A 17,198-nucleotide genomic window follows, 5' to 3' on the forward strand; every position below is an offset into this window, starting at 1 on the left:
CTTACTCAATAACTGAATAGCAGCCCTCAAATTTGAAACCAGTCAATCTCATTATTAAGCCCATCCGGGCTTAATGTATGCCAATTAAATATAAACTAGTGTTCCTTTTCCTGTCTGATGGAAGTCTGTGTTTTGTTTTATACACTGAAACACTTAAGGTTGTGGGTCTGAGCACCATTTAATAATTATATGAATATTTTTTATATATAAAAAACTTTTTGGATTGTGATATATAAGTAGTTTTATGTTTCTGTAATCATAAAGTTCTGTGACCTCATAATGTAGGTGCAAAGAGCCTTAGCCTATAGGAAGAGGAGATGCAAATGTTAAGAGTCTTAGCCAATAGGGAAAGGAGGATGTTGAGGATGGGCCATTTGGCCTTTATCTGCCATCGTGTTACTATGTTTCTATAGGTCACCACTTAAACGTATTCCAATAATTTCACTATCTTGGAGGGATAAAAAGAGAAAAGCTTAACCAAAGGACAAAAAACTCATTTCATTACAATGGAGAAACGACCTCAGTTTCTTCCGGTGAAAATTTCACCTGAAAGACCTCTATGTCAGCCGTACACAACTTTAAAGCTGCATAGGAAAAAAACATCCTAGGTCAGTGAAAACTCCATTTGTTTAAGAATCTTTTAAGTGCCTTCTCATTTATAGTCCCAATGGCAACACTTATCTCAATAATAGCACTGTCCTCCAGGCATAGTTTGAATCCAAACAGTTCGTTTTCTTCTCCCACTGCCGATATACTTTCCAAGCAGGGGAGGAATGCACTTCTCAGACTCCCGACAGGCCCTGTTTCGCTTAGGTTCGCTGCGTCAGGGGAGGTCTATTGCAGCGTTTCCCAACCCTGTCCAGGAGGTCCACCAACCAGTTGGGTTTTTGGGATAGCCCTAATGAATATGCATGAGAGAGATTTACATATAATGGAGGTGACAGGCATGCAAATTTGCCCCATGCATTTTCATTAGAGCTATCCCAAAAACTCAAATGGCTTGTGGTCCTCCAGGACAGGGTTGGGAACCGCTGGTCTATTGTATCTTCGAGCAACCACTTCACTGATTCTCTTTTAAGTTTCTATAACCATAAAGTTCTATGACCTCACCAGATTTCCTCTTTAATAAAGAGAGGGCACTTGGTCCCACCGTGTTAAGCTCCCAACCACGCCTCATTCCACCCCAGCCCCGTCCTGTTCTTCCCCCGTCCCTGCCCCCAAACAAATCTCACCTTTCTTTCCCCGAGCTTGGGACTGTGTCTGAAGGGCGTCTGCGCATGTGCAGATGTTGATAGGCAAGCATGTGATGTCATCGCATTGACGTCTGCGAATGCGCAGACACCCTCCAGACGCGGCCCCGAGCTCGGGGACTTCCAAAACCCAAACTGCCAGGTTTTGGAAAGCCCTCTAGGCACCCGGGAAAAGGAGATTGTGCAGATAAGAGGGCGCTGCAAGGTGTTGAGACTTATAAACCAGGAGAAGAATTTTGTATTTGACCCCTGCAATGACAGAAATTAACGGTAACAATAAACCGTGTGTTGATGGATCCGAGCATTCCTATGGTATTCTTCAGGGAATGTAATCCAGACAGTTGATGAATAATTTGATTGTCTCATTTTGGAATATTTGGTTTAGGCGGTAGGGGATCAGATGGACCACCGGGTGATCTAGGCCTCGCCGGAATCCCTGGCATCCCAGCTCCTAAAGGTGCCCCTGGAAATCTTGGACAACCAGGACCACCAGGTAAGAGCATGTTTGCCATCTCACAGGGAAACGTTTCTGTAGCTCAAGCCATGGCAGCATATTTTTCAAAATAAATGGGTGCAGTGAAGCATTTGCTCAATATTGGAATCCTCTACACCCTTAGAGCTTCCCAACCTCTATCTGTCCCATTTGTTCTGTCTGTCTGTCCTAATTAGATGGTAAGCTCTTCTGAGCAGGGACCATCGATTACATGTTGAATGTACAGCACTGAGTATGCCTTCCAGCACTCTAGAAAAAATAAATAGTAACAGTACAGAGCTGGCCTCTATGATATGGGTCATGAGAGCGGCCGTCCTACGATCTCACCTTGGTTTTTGGAGCTGTAATTAATTTGCACACATTCTTGAACAGCAGAGCTAATTCGTAGCTTCCCTTTGTTACCATTATTTATGGGCCAAGCTATTAAGATGAAAACATTTTTTAGAATAATGATTGTTGGTGTTAAGTGAATTTTTTTTTTCTGATTTTATCTGGGAGGGGGCGGTTAAATAATTTTTCACATTTGTTCGCAAGAATAGATCTTGTTTCATGAAATACAGGGAAACCAAAAGGAAATCAGAACTAGAGAATGACACGGTGACAAAATTCATCACCGTTCCCGTCCCCGCGGATAACCGTGGGAAACCATCTTCATGTCATTCTTTAAGATTTACTAAGCTTCCCAGTGCATTTAATACCTTTCCAGAGAAGGAAATGCTAATTTGTTGTAATTCTTGAATAGCAGAATCTAAAGAAATTCCCACTAAGGGGAATCAAAGAGTCAAATATTCCATAAAGGAGTTTGAAAACCACACATGCACACTTGAACTGGATCCTATGATGGACCGGAAGCCAATGGAGTTTTTATTGCAGTATTTTGTATCAGTTGTAGTCTTCTTGTTTCTTTTTGCATGATTCCTTTATAAAATGAATTATAATAATCCAATTTTGAAATGATCAATGAATGAATGAATATTGACCTGAAAATTTGGGGGGTTTTCAGATCCCTAGTAGGATTTCTACTTCCTATTTTTCCATCTGAATGTAACTGGATAATGGTGAATGTTGATCAATGATAAAGCTCTATATAATCAGTTACGAAGCAATGAGTGTGTGCAGATTTGTAGTCCAAGTGAAGCAGTAGATTTGTTTTGTTTGACTGATGAAATCCAGGTACATCACTTTGATTGAAAGAACAATATTCTTATCTTGCTTGTTTCAGGACACCCTGGACTTACTGGATTGAGGGGAAACTCGGGTTTGTCAGGGTCAAAGGGCTTTCCCGGAATGCCAGGTTTCCCTGGATCACCTGGCCCAGCAGGGATCAATGGTACTCATTTATATAACCATGCCATCTAAAGACTGATGTCAAAACACATGCACCCGGGTAAAACTTTGCAAACCAAAATTAAGGAATATCTTTTGACTGGTATGAAATCAAGTGATGTGGCCCAAATACCTCCCAGGCCTGCTTTAGCCCTCCATGTACATCTAGCATTCAAACCCTTATTTGCATGCTCTTGAACGCCGTAAATGCTGATGCACTTGTAAAACATATGGTGCCAGGCTTTGTACAAGGGGGCACCTTGGCCCCGCCCCACTCCGCTCTGCCCGCAGCCCCGTCACCACACAACCCTTGTGTCTCCTTCCCCAAGCTCGAGGCAGCGTCGGATGGACCTCCGTGCATGCACGGATGTTGATGCGATGACATCATGTGTGTGATGTCATCACGCCTGTGCATGCGCAGAGGCCCTCCAGATGCAGCCCTGAGCTCGGGACATTCCAAAACCCAGACAAACTGTCCTCTAAAAAGAGGACATGGCTGGGTTTTCCCAGACATCTGGTAACTCTAGACCAGTGGTCTCAAACTGGTGGCGCCAGGTACTATTTTGAGGCCCTCAGTATGTTTATCATAATCACAAAGTAAACTAAAACAGTTTCTTGATCATATGTTTGTTTAGCTATAAATTACAATATTATTATTAAGACTTAGCCACAAGGAAAGACTTATAAACTACAAAGAGTTTTACCTCATGCAAAATTGTCATTTCTTTAATAAGACATAAACTATTTTTTCTGAGGCCCTCCAAGTACCTTCAAATCCAAAATGTGGCCCTGCAAAGGGTTTGAGTTGGAGACCACTGCTCTAGGCATTAGTAAATTCATTGTTAATAAGAACATAAGACTAGCCATACTGGTCCAACAAGCCCAGTAACCCGTTCTCATGGTGGCCAATCCATTAGCACACAGACTCCCTTGGTGAACAAAATAATTCCTAGAATTCTATGATTATGCTTTCCTTAATTTATTAAAATATTCATATTTTACTCATGGTTTGATGGGCCCTTGGATGCTGCCTTTGATGGAGATCCCAGTGGATGCTTGTTGAAAGTTTTAAAAATGAATAAAGATTTATAAAAAAAAAAAAAAAATAAATTCATATTTATTGTAATTCACTGAGAGAAATGGTGTGGCAGTCTTGTTAGTCCACTCTTAAAGATAATATGTAGAAAGAAAACGAAACGAATTCAGGTGATACCTTTTTAGTGGACTAACTAGAGCAGGGGTGTCCAACCTTTTGGCTTCCCTGGGCCACATTGGCCAAAAAATATGTTTCTGGGGCCGCACAAATGCGCAAATGCAGCAGCAAGACACAGGAGGGAGCCGGCAAGAAAGTAAACACCCAGGGGCAGCAGAGGAAAACACTGCATCGCCTTCGACCGGGGCCGCACAAAATACTTCACGGAGCCGCAGGTTGGAAACCCCTGAACTAGAGCATGGTTAGATTAGCTTTCAAAAATAATCCTTCTTCAGATCAGTCTCAAAGGAAGAGAGAGGGGAGGGATGGGTGGGAGACATGGAGATAAGGAAGGGTAATAAGAAAGTGTCAAAGCAGTAAAAATTATGCTTTGTAATGCGAGAGAAAACCATGGCCAGGATTCACTAACCTGCCAGATCAGGCCCGATCCGGGCAGATCCGACCAATTCAGAAAACAAAAATATGCAGATGGGGGAGATCGGAGGAACACCCCCATCTGCCTGCATGAATTCGGCATGTGCAGACCATAGGAGCAGCGATCTTTTGTTTTTTTTTTAACTTTTTTGTACTTTGGGTGGCAGGACTTCAGAAATACTGAACCAAACGCCGCTACCTCCACTGACCCCCAACCCACGTGGCTCCCAGAAAGCTGGTCCCGCTCTTGTCAGCTGCCGCCCTCACTTTGCCGCTGTAATAATAATAAAAAGATAAATGGAGCCTGTGGTTTTAACCCGCTTAGAACACGCGGGTTAAAACCACGGGCTTCCACTGTAGGGAAGGGTGGGAGAGTCCAGGCAGGCAGGAAATCGTGGCAGTTCGGGGCAGGCAGCAGTTTGGGCAGGCAGGAGAAGAGCATCGGAAAGACGAGCAGCAGGAGATAAGAAGCAGGGCAGCATTCGGGGCGAGCAGGCAGGAGAGATAGCAGGGCAGAGAGCAGGGCTTCCAGTCGGAAAGACGTTTTCGACTGGTCCCCAGTCGCTTCTTCAGGTGATCGGCCAGCCCAGTCGAATCAGAAATTTGGTGTAGTGAATCGGGTCGCTGTCCAATTTACATGCATTTCACCTCATTTGCATGCACAGATTCAAAGCGGATCGCAGAAGAGGTAAGTGAATCAGGCCGGATGGAAATTTGATAGTAAAGGGGTCACAAACCGATCGGTATACGATCGGTTTGCTTTGTGAATCTAGCCCCGTGTCTTGTTAAGTCCTGTCTGGTAGGTATCAAAATGTTTTATCATTTTGATCTCAAAAGCTTTGCATTCCTGGATTATCTTAAAATTTTCTTTGAATTTCTTCAAAACAAGGAATATTGCCTCTTCCTTTGAAATACCAAGAGAGAACCTATTGCAGTACAAAGGCAAGAAGACCACAGAGAGAATCCCCCTAATAGTGACAAACAACCCAGAGCTGGAAAAACTGAGGAAAATCATAAGATCTACAGCCACTATTCCAGGGGGGACGAATTACTGAAAGAAATTAAGCCCACCTAGGCTGGCCTTCTGACAGCCACCCAGTCTGAAACAGACATTAGTGAAGAACATACTCCCTTCACACAAGGAAGAGAATAGCCCCCATCCCTGCAATAAAATGAGCTGCAAACTTTGCCAACATATTTCACAAGATCCCCACAGTCACCCACATGGGAGAAACATTCAGCATTAGGGGATCCTTCACTTGCTCATCCTTGAATGAAGTTTAAATCATTCAAGGCAAAAGGTGTAGCGAAGGATGCTACATTGGAGAAACAAGCCAGATGCTAAAGACTAGGATTAATTTACACAGAGGATATATTAAAAATTGTAACGCAACTAGGATATCATCTCTGTGGGGCAGCATCTCAGAAAACCAGAACACTGCATTGATGATTTTATGGTGAGGATGTTAAAAGGAAATTTTAAGACAATCCAGGAATGCAAGGCTTTTGAGATCAAAATGATAACATTTTGATACCCATCAGACAGGACTTAAACTAAAACTTAGGGTCTTCAACCAGAGTGGAGTTCGACTCGGTAAACAGTAACTAAGAAAATACTGAAAAAAGTAACGGTCAGAAAATGTTAATATGATTTCCGAAGTGTTTGGCAAATAAAATCATTTTTAAAGATTTGCGAAAAAGTTGAAAAGGTCCAGGACCCCTTAAGATAAGAGGAAATTGAGAAAATTTAAAAACCAAGGATTGGCTGAAATTCTTGATTCCTTTCACTGAAGGTAGGGAAAGTTTGAATTGTTGGGTGCCTCTTGCATAGGAGAATCTATAAGCATCTAATATAATAAAATGGTAAGCCGCGCATGCGCACTTCCTATGCGAGCGTCCGTTTTCCGTGAGCTGCAGCTAGGAATTGCGAATGCGCGGCTTAGTCTGAAGCCGGGACCGCAGCCAGCCGCCGATCTATGTTCCTCCAGCGGGCGGGAGGGCGAGCGGGCCGGGGGGAGTGTCTCGGAGGAGAGGGATCGCCGCCGCTGCCGCTCAGCGCTCCCACCGAGGAGCCCAGCAACTTTCCGCACCGGCTCTTACAATGACCTGAGCCCTTTGCCGCCCCCCCCCTTCCCTTCCCGCGGGCCCGACTACCTACCCAGCGATTCAAGCAGCGTGTGCAGCAGTCTTTACACGCTGCTTCGGGGCCTTCTACTGCCCTGATTTGCTCTGCCGCGTCTCTGAATCCTGAGATGGACCGGAAGCCAGTGAAGGTTTAGAAGCAAAGGAGACACATGCCTGCATCTCTTCCAAAATTTTATATGGCATTTTTATTCCCCTCGTTCCCTTATTATGGGATGCTTGCAGATTTTCCTTTGCAAGAGGCATCCAACAATTCAAACTCTCCCTTCCTTCTAGAAAAGGAATTAAAGGAATTAAGTACTTCAGTCAATCTCTGGCCTTTAAACTTTCTCAACTATGGAATGAACTCCCCTTAATTCTGAGGAGCCCCAGTTCTTTCCAGTCTTTCTGTAAATTTCTAAAAACTTTCTTTTTGCCAAACATTTTGAAAACTAATCTCTTCGAAACTTTTGTTATTACTTTCTTTAGTTTTTATTTACTCATTGTACATTTTCTTTAGTTTTTTTCTAATTGTTGTAAACCGAGTCAAGCTTCCTTAGGTTGACGACCCGGTATATAAAGTTAAGCTTTAGTTTAGTTTACTTTTTCCAAAAATAAATTTCGCAGCGGTTTTTTCTTGCATTACAAAGCATAATTTTCACTGTTTTGACAATTCCTTATCTCCGTGTCTCCCACCCTCCCTTCCCCTCTCTTCCCTCTTCCTTATATACTGATATACTGTCTACATTTGCTTATATCTGATCTGAAGGATTATCTTTGAAACCATGCTATAGTTAGTCCAATAAAAAAGGCATCACCTGAATTGTTTTTGTTTCTAAATATCATCTTGTAATTCACATCAATAAGATTCCAAACAAGTTTCAAACCTATTAGTTCTAAGAGCAAATGAGATATACTAAGAGCCTAAACGAAGTCTATCTTACTTTGGTGCCTGTTATAGTCTCCAGTGCTAATATATAAAATATTTTTGACTAGTTGTACAGTGTAGTACAAATGTCTCCGAATTGCTGTCAGCCATCTTAGATAGCACAAATATGTCAGAAACTTTGCAAACCCGATCACTTATCTTGTTGGGCCAACTGGATGGTTATCTACTGATGCCGAGACTCCCCCTGAGCATGCTCAGTTCTTGTACGAACCGTGCACATGTGAAGAGTTCTGGTGCTGGCGGCTGAAGGCACGCTGCCAGCTTTTCCTGAACTGCAGTGACGCAAGGAGTAGGGGGAGCAGCTTGGCAACAAACTTCTTTGGCCAGCAGGGCTTCAGCAACGCTTCCAGTCATTTAATGGGAGCCGCACCTTTGGAGGGAGGGCCTCAACACAAAATGTTACACCGACAAATGCGCGCCCCGACAAGTAAGCACAGGACAATGGCGCCCCATCAATCGCGCTAGTGTTAGGGTAACAATAGATACCAAGTGAATAGTTTAAGTGTAGTGAGGGTAAGGTTCCCCCCCCTCAAAAAAGAGGGTTACTTTGTAACCCTCAAAAAGACAAAATAGTATCCGCTGTATGGAGCGCAATTGACGGGGCGCCATTGTCCTCTGCGTGCATTTGACGGGCGCGATTGACAGGGCACAATTGTCGTGCACGCATTTGAGGGGTCACCACCCCAGGTCCCTAAGGCCCCCCCTCATGGCTCCACCATTACAGGTGCTGCTACTTATGTGTGCAACGTACAGAAATGAGTAAGCTATTTATCCCAGGACAAGCAGGCAGCATATTCTTAACACATGGGTGACGTCACCGACGGAGCCCTCGGTACGGACCTTTTTAACTAGAAGTTTCTAGTTGGCCGCACCGCGCGTGCGCGAGTGCCTTCCCGCCCGACAGAGGAGTGCGTGGTCCCCAGTTTCTTCGTTTCCGCGGAGCGAAGAAGACGCGTGTGTTTTTTCAACGGCCGTTGAAACCACTTTTTTGCCTTCCCGCTCGCGCTTTTTTCCTTAATTTTTCTTATTTTGCCTTCGGGTATCTTTTTCTTTTGCTTTGTAAAAAAAAAAAAAAAAAAAACTTGCTTTTTTTCGACTTTTTTCGATTTTGCCCCGGCGGGGCCTGTTGCCATTATACAGGCCTCGGGGTTCGATTTTGCGGAGGCCATTTTCCCCTTCATGCCCCCGCAGGTCGGTTTTAAAAAGTGCCAGCGGTGTGCACGCCCGATCTCCATCACTGACCCACACAATTGGTGTTTACAGTGTCTGGGTCCGGAGCATCGGGCGGACTCCTGCACCCGCTGTGCCACTCTTCAAAAGAGAACTCTTAAAAACCGAAGAATTCAACAAACTCTTCTCTTCGGCTCCGGGTCGGTGATGGACTCCTCGACATCGACAGCGGTACCACAGAAATCGGCACCGTCTACTTCGACACCGCCCGACCCCACATCGGCGTCTCTGGCGCCAGGTAAGCCGGCTAAGAAGCCTTCCTCTTCCCTCGAGCGCCCTCCAACTACGGTGGCGACGCCGACCTTACCGGCATCGCACCGATCCCGCAAGCGCTCCGCCCCGATCTCGGTGAGTGCCTCGTCATCGGCCTCCTCATCGCCGGGGCGTGGAGCGGCATCTAAGGAACCGAAGAAAAAGAAAGCGGTTCCGATGCCACCCCTCGATGACCGTATCTCGGCCATCTTAAAAGTTCAGCTCCAGGAACAGTTACAGCAACAACTCGAGCACCTGTTGCCCACTATCCTGGCACCGCTCCTTCCGGTACCAGACCGGCCCGAGCCCCGTACCGAACCACCGGTATCCACTCCTTCGGTACCTATCAACACCTCCATGCCGGTTCTTTCGGCTGAGCAGCTTCACACCCATCCAGTGGTTCACTCCCATACCACATCGGATCCTCCTCGGCACCAGGCAGTGCGTCATTCTTCCCGGGACCGGGATCGACGCCGGTCTTCCTCTCCTGGTACCGTCTCGGTGCGCTCTGGGAAATCTTTATCCAAGACCCGCCATACCGCACCTTCCACCCCAGTGTCTCGACATGCACCAGAAGTCCGAGACCCTGACTTATGGGAGGAATCCCCTCTCGGTACCGAGGAGGATCCCTCCTCATCGGATGAGGACCCGTCGGCACCCGATGCCACCTCCAAACCGGAGCAGTCCTCATTTTCGAAATTCCTCAGGGAGATGTCTGCAGCCTTGTCCCTTCCTCTGGAATCAGACTCTAAAAAATCTCAAGCCTTCCTGGAGGCTCTAGATTTTGAACAACCTCCTAAGGAGTTCCTCAAGCTCCCCGTACATGACATCCTACGGGAGACTTTTTACAAAAATTGGGAGAACCCCCTTACGGTACCGGGGGCCCCCCGTAAACTGGACAATCTCTATCGAGTAATACCTATTCCAGGATTCGACAAGTCTCAATTGCCCCATGAGTCCCTTCTTGTCGAATCCACCTTGAAAAAGACTCAGGGCTCCAGTGTCTATGCCTCTACCCCTCCTGGCAGAGAGGGTAAGACCATGGACAAGTTTGGCAAGAGGCTCTACCAGAATGCCATGCTGGCCAACAGGGCAAATAATTATTCATTCCATTTTTCATTTTACATGAAACATTTGGTTCAGCAGCTGTCCGCCCTTCAGAAATACCTTCCAGAGCGCAAGGTTCCACTGTTCCAACAGCACATCTCTGGCCTTCTTCAATTGCGCAAATTTATGGTCCGCTCGATATACGACTCATTCGAGCTCACCTCTCGTGCCTCTGCCATGGCTGTAGCCATGCGCCGCCTGGCCTGGCTGAGAGTCTCCGACCTGGACATCAACCACCAGGATCGTCTAGCCAACGCCCCCTGTCTCGGGGATGAACTTTTTGGAGAGTCACTGGATTCCACCACCCAGAAACTCTCCGCCCATGAAACCAGGTGGGACACCCTGATAAAACCTAAGAAGAAGGCTCCGCCTGCCCGTCCTTATCGACCTCAGTCGTCTTACCAACGCAGGTTCTCAGCCAGGCCACTCAATCCGCCTCCTCAACAACCTCGGCGGCCCCGTCAACAACAGCACCATACCCAGGCTCGTTCTCAGGCCACTCAACCCTCCAAGCCTCTCCAGCCTGCTAAGCAATCCCAGCCCTTTTGACTCTTCTCTCCAGGGCATAGCCAGTCATCCACCTTCGCTACCTCTTCCACAACCAATCGGAGGTCGTCTCACCATATTCTCCAGCCGTTGGGAGGTCATCACATCGGACCAGTGGGTCCTCAACATCATCCGCCACGGCTATTCTCTCAACTTCCAGACTCTTCCATCAGACAACCCTCCCGTAGAGTCTGCTTCACACTCATCTCAAACCCCCCTCCTCCTGAGGGAGGTTCAATCCCTCCTCCTTCTCAATGCCATCGAAGAAGTACCTCCAGATCAAAGGGGTCAGGGATTCTACTCCCGCTACTTCCTGGTACCCAAAAAGACGGGAGACCTCCGTCCCATTCTCGATCTCAGGGACCTCAACAAGTGTCTGGTCAAGGAGAAGTTCAGAATGCTCTCCCTTGCCACGCTCTACCCTCTTCTTTCTCAACACGACTGGCTATGTTCCCTGGACCTCAAAGAGGCCTACACTCACATCTCCATCAATCAGAATTCTCGCCGCTACCTGCGGTTCCAGGTGCTGCACCACCACTATCAGTACAAGGTGCTACCGTTCGGCCTCGCTTCCTCACCCAGGGTCTTCACCAAGTGCCTCATTGTGGTAGCGGCCTTCCTCAGGTCTCACAACCTCCAGGTGTTCCCCTACTTGGACGATTGGTTGGTGAAAGCACCTACGTCTCAACTTGTGCTACAGGCTACTCATCACACCATCTCTCTCCTCCACCTCCTGGGGTTCGAGATCAACTACCCCAAGTCGCATCTGCTTCCCACCCAGCGACTTCAATTCATTGGAGCCATTCTGGACACCACATTAATGAGGGCTTTTCTCCCCTCCGATCGTCAGCAGACCCTGCTCCACCTCTGTCGTCAGGTGCTCATGCATCCCTCCATTCCTGCCCGACAGATGATGGTCCTCCTGGGTCACATGGCCTCGACGGTGCATGTCCTTCCTCTGGCACGTCTCCACCTTCGCACACCTCAGTGGACTCTCGCCAACCAGTGGTCACAGACTACGGATCTTCTTTCTCATCCCATCTCTGTGACATCATCTCTTCAGCAATCTCTCCAATGGTGGTTAAACTCCTCCAATCTTTCCAGGGGTCTTCTTTTTCATCTACCCCTTCACTCTATGACCATCACCACGGACGCCTCCCCCTATGCGTGGGGAGCTCACCTGGGAGATCTACGCACCCAGGGACTTTGGACCCCACAGGAGCGTCGTCATCACATAAATTTCCTGGAACTCAGGGCCATGTTCTACGCCCTCAAGGCTTTCCAGCATCTTCTCTGCCCTCAGGTTCTCCTCCTGTGCACAGACAATCAGGTCGCCATGTACTACATCAACAAGCAGGGCGGCACCGGATCTCGCCCCCTTTGTCTGGAGGCTCTGCGCATCTGGACCTGGGCCACGGACCGCAATCTCTTTCTCAGGGCGGTCTATATCCAGGGCGAACAGAACTCCCTGGCCGACAATCTCAGCCGCATTCTTCAACCTCACGAGTGGACGTTGGACCCTCCGACTCTGCTCTCCATCTTTGCTCGATGGGGCACTCCGCAGGTGGACCTCTTTGCAGCACCTCACAATCATCAACTGCCCCTCTTCTGCTCCAGACTCTTCTCTCCTCACCGTCTGGCCCTGGATGCATTCCTGCTCGATTGGAGGGATCGGTTCCTGTATGCATTCCCTCCTCTTCCTCTGATGTTGCGGACCTTGTCCAAACTCCGCAAGGACAACGCCACCATGATTCTCATCGCTCCTCGGTGGCCTCGCCAACACTGGTTCTCCCTCCTGCTCCAACTCAGCTCCAGGGAGCCCATCCCTCTTCCTGTGTTTCCTACTCTACTTACGCAGCGGCATCAGTCTCTACTGCATCCCAATCTGTCTTCGCTCCACCTGACAGCTTGGTTTCTCTCGGGCTGACCTCTCCAGAGAATCTATCTCAACCGGTCCGCCTCATATTGAACGCCTCCAGGAAACCGGCCACCCTCCAATGTTACCATCAGAAGTGGACCAGATTCTCCTCGTGGTGTCTCCGGCATCATCAGGAACCCATCTCCTTAGCGGTGGAAACTGTATTGGAATATTTACTCTCGCTGTCCAATGCTGGCCTCAAAACTACCTCTATCAGAGTCCACCTCAGTGCCATCACTGCGTTTCATGAGCCTATTTTCGGAAAAACCCTCACGGCTCATCCTCTGGTTTCCAGATTCATGAGAGGGCTCTTCAATATCAAACCGCCTCTCAAGCCTCCTCCTGTCGTCTGGGACCTGAATGTGGTTCTCTCAGCACTCATGAAACCTCCATTTGAGCCTCTTGCCACAACTTCGCTCAGGCTCCTTACCTGGAAGGTGCTCTTCCTAATTGCCATCACCTCTGCCAGGAGGGTCAGTGAACTGCATGCACTGGTTGCCGACCCACCGTTCACTGTTTTTCACCATGACAAGGTTGTTCTGCGTACCCACCCTAAATTCCTTCCCAAGGTGGTCTCGGCTTTTCACCTTAACCAGTCCATTGTGCTGCCCGTCTTCTTCCCGAAGCCGCACTCGCACCCTGGAGAACAGGCGTTGCACACGCTGGACTGTAAGCGTGCCCTTGCTTACTACCTTGATCGTACCAGAGCTCACCGTACATCCCCTCAGCTATTTTTGTCTTTCGATCCCAACCGTTTGGGTCGTCCTGTCTCCAAACGGACACTTTCAACTTGGCTTGCTGCCTGTATTGCATTCTGCTATGCTCGGGCCGGTCTCTCACTGGAAGGTGCTGTCACGGCCCACAGAGTCCGAGCTATGGCTGCTTCTGTTGCTTTCCTCCGTTCCACGCCCATCGAGGAAATCTGCAAGGCTGCCACTTGGTCCTCAGTTCACACGTTCACTACTCACTACTGTCTGGATGCCTTTTCCAGACGGGATGGTCACTTCGGCCAATCGGTGTTACAGAATTTATTTTCATGATGGCCAACCATCCCCCCTCCCTCTTTGTTAGCTTGGAGGTCACCCATGTGTTAAGAATATGCTGCCTGCTTGTCCTGGGATAAAGCACAGTTACTTACCGTAACAGGTGTTATCCAGGGACAGCAGGCAGATATTCTTACGTCCCACCCACCTCCCCGGGTTGGCTTCTTAGCTGGCTTATCCTAACTGGGGACCACGCACTCCTCCGTCGGGCGGGAAGGCACTCGCGCACGCGCGGTGCGGCCAACTAGAAACTTCTAGTTAAAAAGGTCCGTACCGAGGGCTCCGTCGGTGACGTCACCCATGTGTTAAGAATATCTGCCTGCTGTCCCTGGATAACACCTGTTACGGTAAGTAACTGTGCTATATGTCCTTTCTGCATTTACATGCCTAGCTGGTATAACTGTGAGTGTGTAAATGCTAGGTGCCTCTTTGCTGAGGCCATGCCCCCTGCTGCACAGAAAGAGTACAGGAAGCATTGCTTATATCCTTTCTCTGAATACTTAAATTATGGGTCATTTACACATGTCTTCTAGGGGACCCTGGATCTCCAGGGATAAGTGGATTGAATGGCTTGGCAGGCATGAAAGGGCCTACGGGAACACCAGGTATGTCAGAGCTGATAGAAAGATGGAATGTAAAATAACACATTATATGTGCTGGGTTGCTTTTCTTGGTGTCTCCTACCTCCATACCATTTATGGAGCTTCATGTCATGAGGGCATCTCCCTAATTTAGGTCCAAGCAATTCCCTCTCTAACCCATCTATAGGACTGTTAGACCTCATGAGAAGGCCAACTAGATCATGACTGACTGTGGAATCCTGCATCCCACCTGTAGGGATTAAAGACTTCTTCCAGATCATTCCTTAATTCTCTAGATCACATAATCATCTCACCTCTGTAAATGCGTGATCTTTTTCTAAAGAAAAAAACAAATCACCCTGTTCCCCCTTTCCAGTGAGTGTTCTGCAGTACTTTGAGTTTGACTTTGATTTGCAGTCCTGTGATTTGGTTGTATATCCTAATGAGGAGCACAAGATAATCATAAAATTTATCAAGAAAAACTACCGTATTTTCACGCATATAACGCGCGCGTTATACACGATTTTACAAACCGTGCATAACCATGCGCGTTATACAACTTTTTTTTTTACATAGTTCCCCCCCCGACATCCGATTCACCCCGCAGGACTGCTCGCACCCCCACCCCGAAGGACTGTTCACACCCCCACAGCCTCCCCCCCCCCCCATCATGGAGAAGTTCCTACCGTTGTCCTGCTGCTTCCTCTGCCGGCGGTCCCAGCCCTTCTGTGAGCCCTGCGTCTGCTGCTTCCTCTTTCGGCGATCCCGCCCTTTCTCTGATGTCAGAGAAAGGGCGGGACCGCTGGAAGAGGAAGCAGCGCAGACGCAGGGCTCACAGAAGGGGCGGTACCACCGGAAGAGGAAGCAGCAGACGCAGGGCTCACAGAAGGGCCGGGACCACCGGCAGAGGAAGCAGCAGGTGGGGGTGCGAGTGCGAGCGGTCCTTCGGGGTGGGGGTGTGGGCGGCCCTGTGGGGGGGGGGGGTGATTCGGACGTCAGGGGGGGCATCAGGCTTTCAGGGTGGAGACAGGACTTCAAGGGGGAGAGGAGAGTTGGGGTGGGCGAAAGGAGAGTCGGGGCGGCCAGAGGAGAGTCGGGCGGGTGAAAGGAGAGTCGGAGCGGCTAGAGGAGAGTCGGTGGCCGGCGAAAGGAGAGTCGGGGTGGCCAGAGGAGAGTCGGGGCGGGCGAAAGGAGAGTCGGGCGGCGACAGGAGAGTCGGGGCGGCATGCGCGGTATACGGATGTGTGCGGTATATAAAAATTTCTTTACATAAATTACAGTTTCACGCGCGCTATACCCGTGTGCGCGTTTTACACGGGTGAGCGGTATATGAGTGAAAATACAGTAATACATCTCCTTGACTACTCTCAGTCTTGTAAATTTCCCAGCAAAGTCTCAACCGCGTAATTAGCACCCCAATCTGTAATTTTCCTGGAAATGTCCAGTTATCTTCGTTTGTAATCTGCCTAGAACTGCAAGATATTGGAGGAATAGAAGTCACTAATGTAATGTAATATCACAAACATTTTTTTTAAATGTATGCCTAATTCATTTATAAAAGATTCAGTAACATTTTTTAAAGATATTTACTAAAACCCTGTTTTGGAAGGTTTGAGTGAACCAGGTCGCCCAGGGTTTCCTGGGGTCCCTGGCACGAAGGGTGAAGAAGGCTCTCCAGGTATCCGAATAGGAGCCATCGGCAACCCTGGACACAAAGGATCAGTGGGAGAAGGAGGTGAGTATTGATGTGTGACATCCTTTAGCCCTTTGGTACCTATTACATGGGTAAAAATACTATTAACCTACGTCAACGCAGCCTATGTGGTTTATTTTAAATATAGTCAGCTTGATATTTAAAATCATTTAGGTGGTCAGCAGTAGTACTATTTTTTTTTAAAGTCTGTTGGCACTGAAATGGTAATTTTGACCATTTAACCCTTTCTTTCCTATAATATGCTTAAATTATTTTGGTTGCCTTATGGAAACAAAGACATGAAAGTGTTAAGACACCGTTAACTTTCCTTGTTAATGATTCTTGAGAACTTGTTTCATCCACATGAGTACCCCATTCTCACAAAGTGTACAAGGAAAGTTCCGGGGGAGGGGGGGGAAATGACTGGCTTGTATGGCGAGGACTAACTGGGGCGCAGGATAGAGGCTGGGTAGAGAGGCCAGTTTTAAGAAAGGAGGGAGATTGTGGAATAGTGGAGGGAGTCAGAGAAACTGGGCGAGAGACATACAGAGTGAGACTGGAAGATGACAGGGCCGGGGGAAGAGAACAAGACTAGGTTTTGACAGGGAGGTGGGTGAGAGAGAAAGAGAGCGAGACTGGGTGACAACAGGGCTAGAAGAGGCTAGAGTGAGACTGGGTAATGACAAGGCTGCGGGAGAGAATGAGACTGGGTTACATCAGGGCTTGGGGGGAGAATGAGAGCGAGACAGGATGGGCAGGGGAGGGCTTCAATGGCTGGGAGGGTGTAGATGGGCTGGAGTAAGTCTTAACAGAGATTTCGGCAGTTGGAATCCAAGCACAGCACCGGGTAAAGCTTTGGATTCTTGCCCAGAAATAGCTAAGAAGAAAAAATCAAAAAATTTAAATTGAATCAGGTTGGGCAGACTGGATGGACCATTCGGGTCTTTATCTGCCGTCATCTACTATGTTACTATGACAAGGCTGGGGGTTGGGGGAGAGAGAGAAACTGGGTACTTTAAGTTAAGGGTTTGATTTACTTTTAGGCATCTTTTGACCTAAAAT

At 47.9% G+C, this 17,198-nt stretch overlaps 1 protein-coding gene across 3 annotated transcripts in view; it reads left to right on the top strand.

Annotated features, from left to right (window-relative positions):
• The window catches only part of COL4A6 (collagen type IV alpha 6 chain), a 457,507-nt gene that overhangs the window by 399,395 nt on the left and 40,914 nt on the right, over window positions 1–17,198 (top strand). For all 3 annotated transcript variants that reach the window (XM_033945312.1, XM_033945314.1, XM_033945315.1), the window contains 4 exons: window positions 1,636–1,743; window positions 2,966–3,073; window positions 14,396–14,467; window positions 16,053–16,178. In XM_033945312.1, the coding sequence (XP_033801203.1) occupies window positions 1,636–1,743; window positions 2,966–3,073; window positions 14,396–14,467; window positions 16,053–16,178 (414 nt within the window). The remainder of the gene's footprint in view (window positions 1–1,635; window positions 1,744–2,965; window positions 3,074–14,395; window positions 14,468–16,052; window positions 16,179–17,198) is intronic.

This window comes from Geotrypetes seraphini, chromosome 5 (assembly GCF_902459505.1).
Source record: "Geotrypetes seraphini chromosome 5, aGeoSer1.1, whole genome shotgun sequence".
NCBI classification, from domain to species: domain Eukaryota; kingdom Metazoa; phylum Chordata; class Amphibia; order Gymnophiona; family Dermophiidae; genus Geotrypetes; species Geotrypetes seraphini.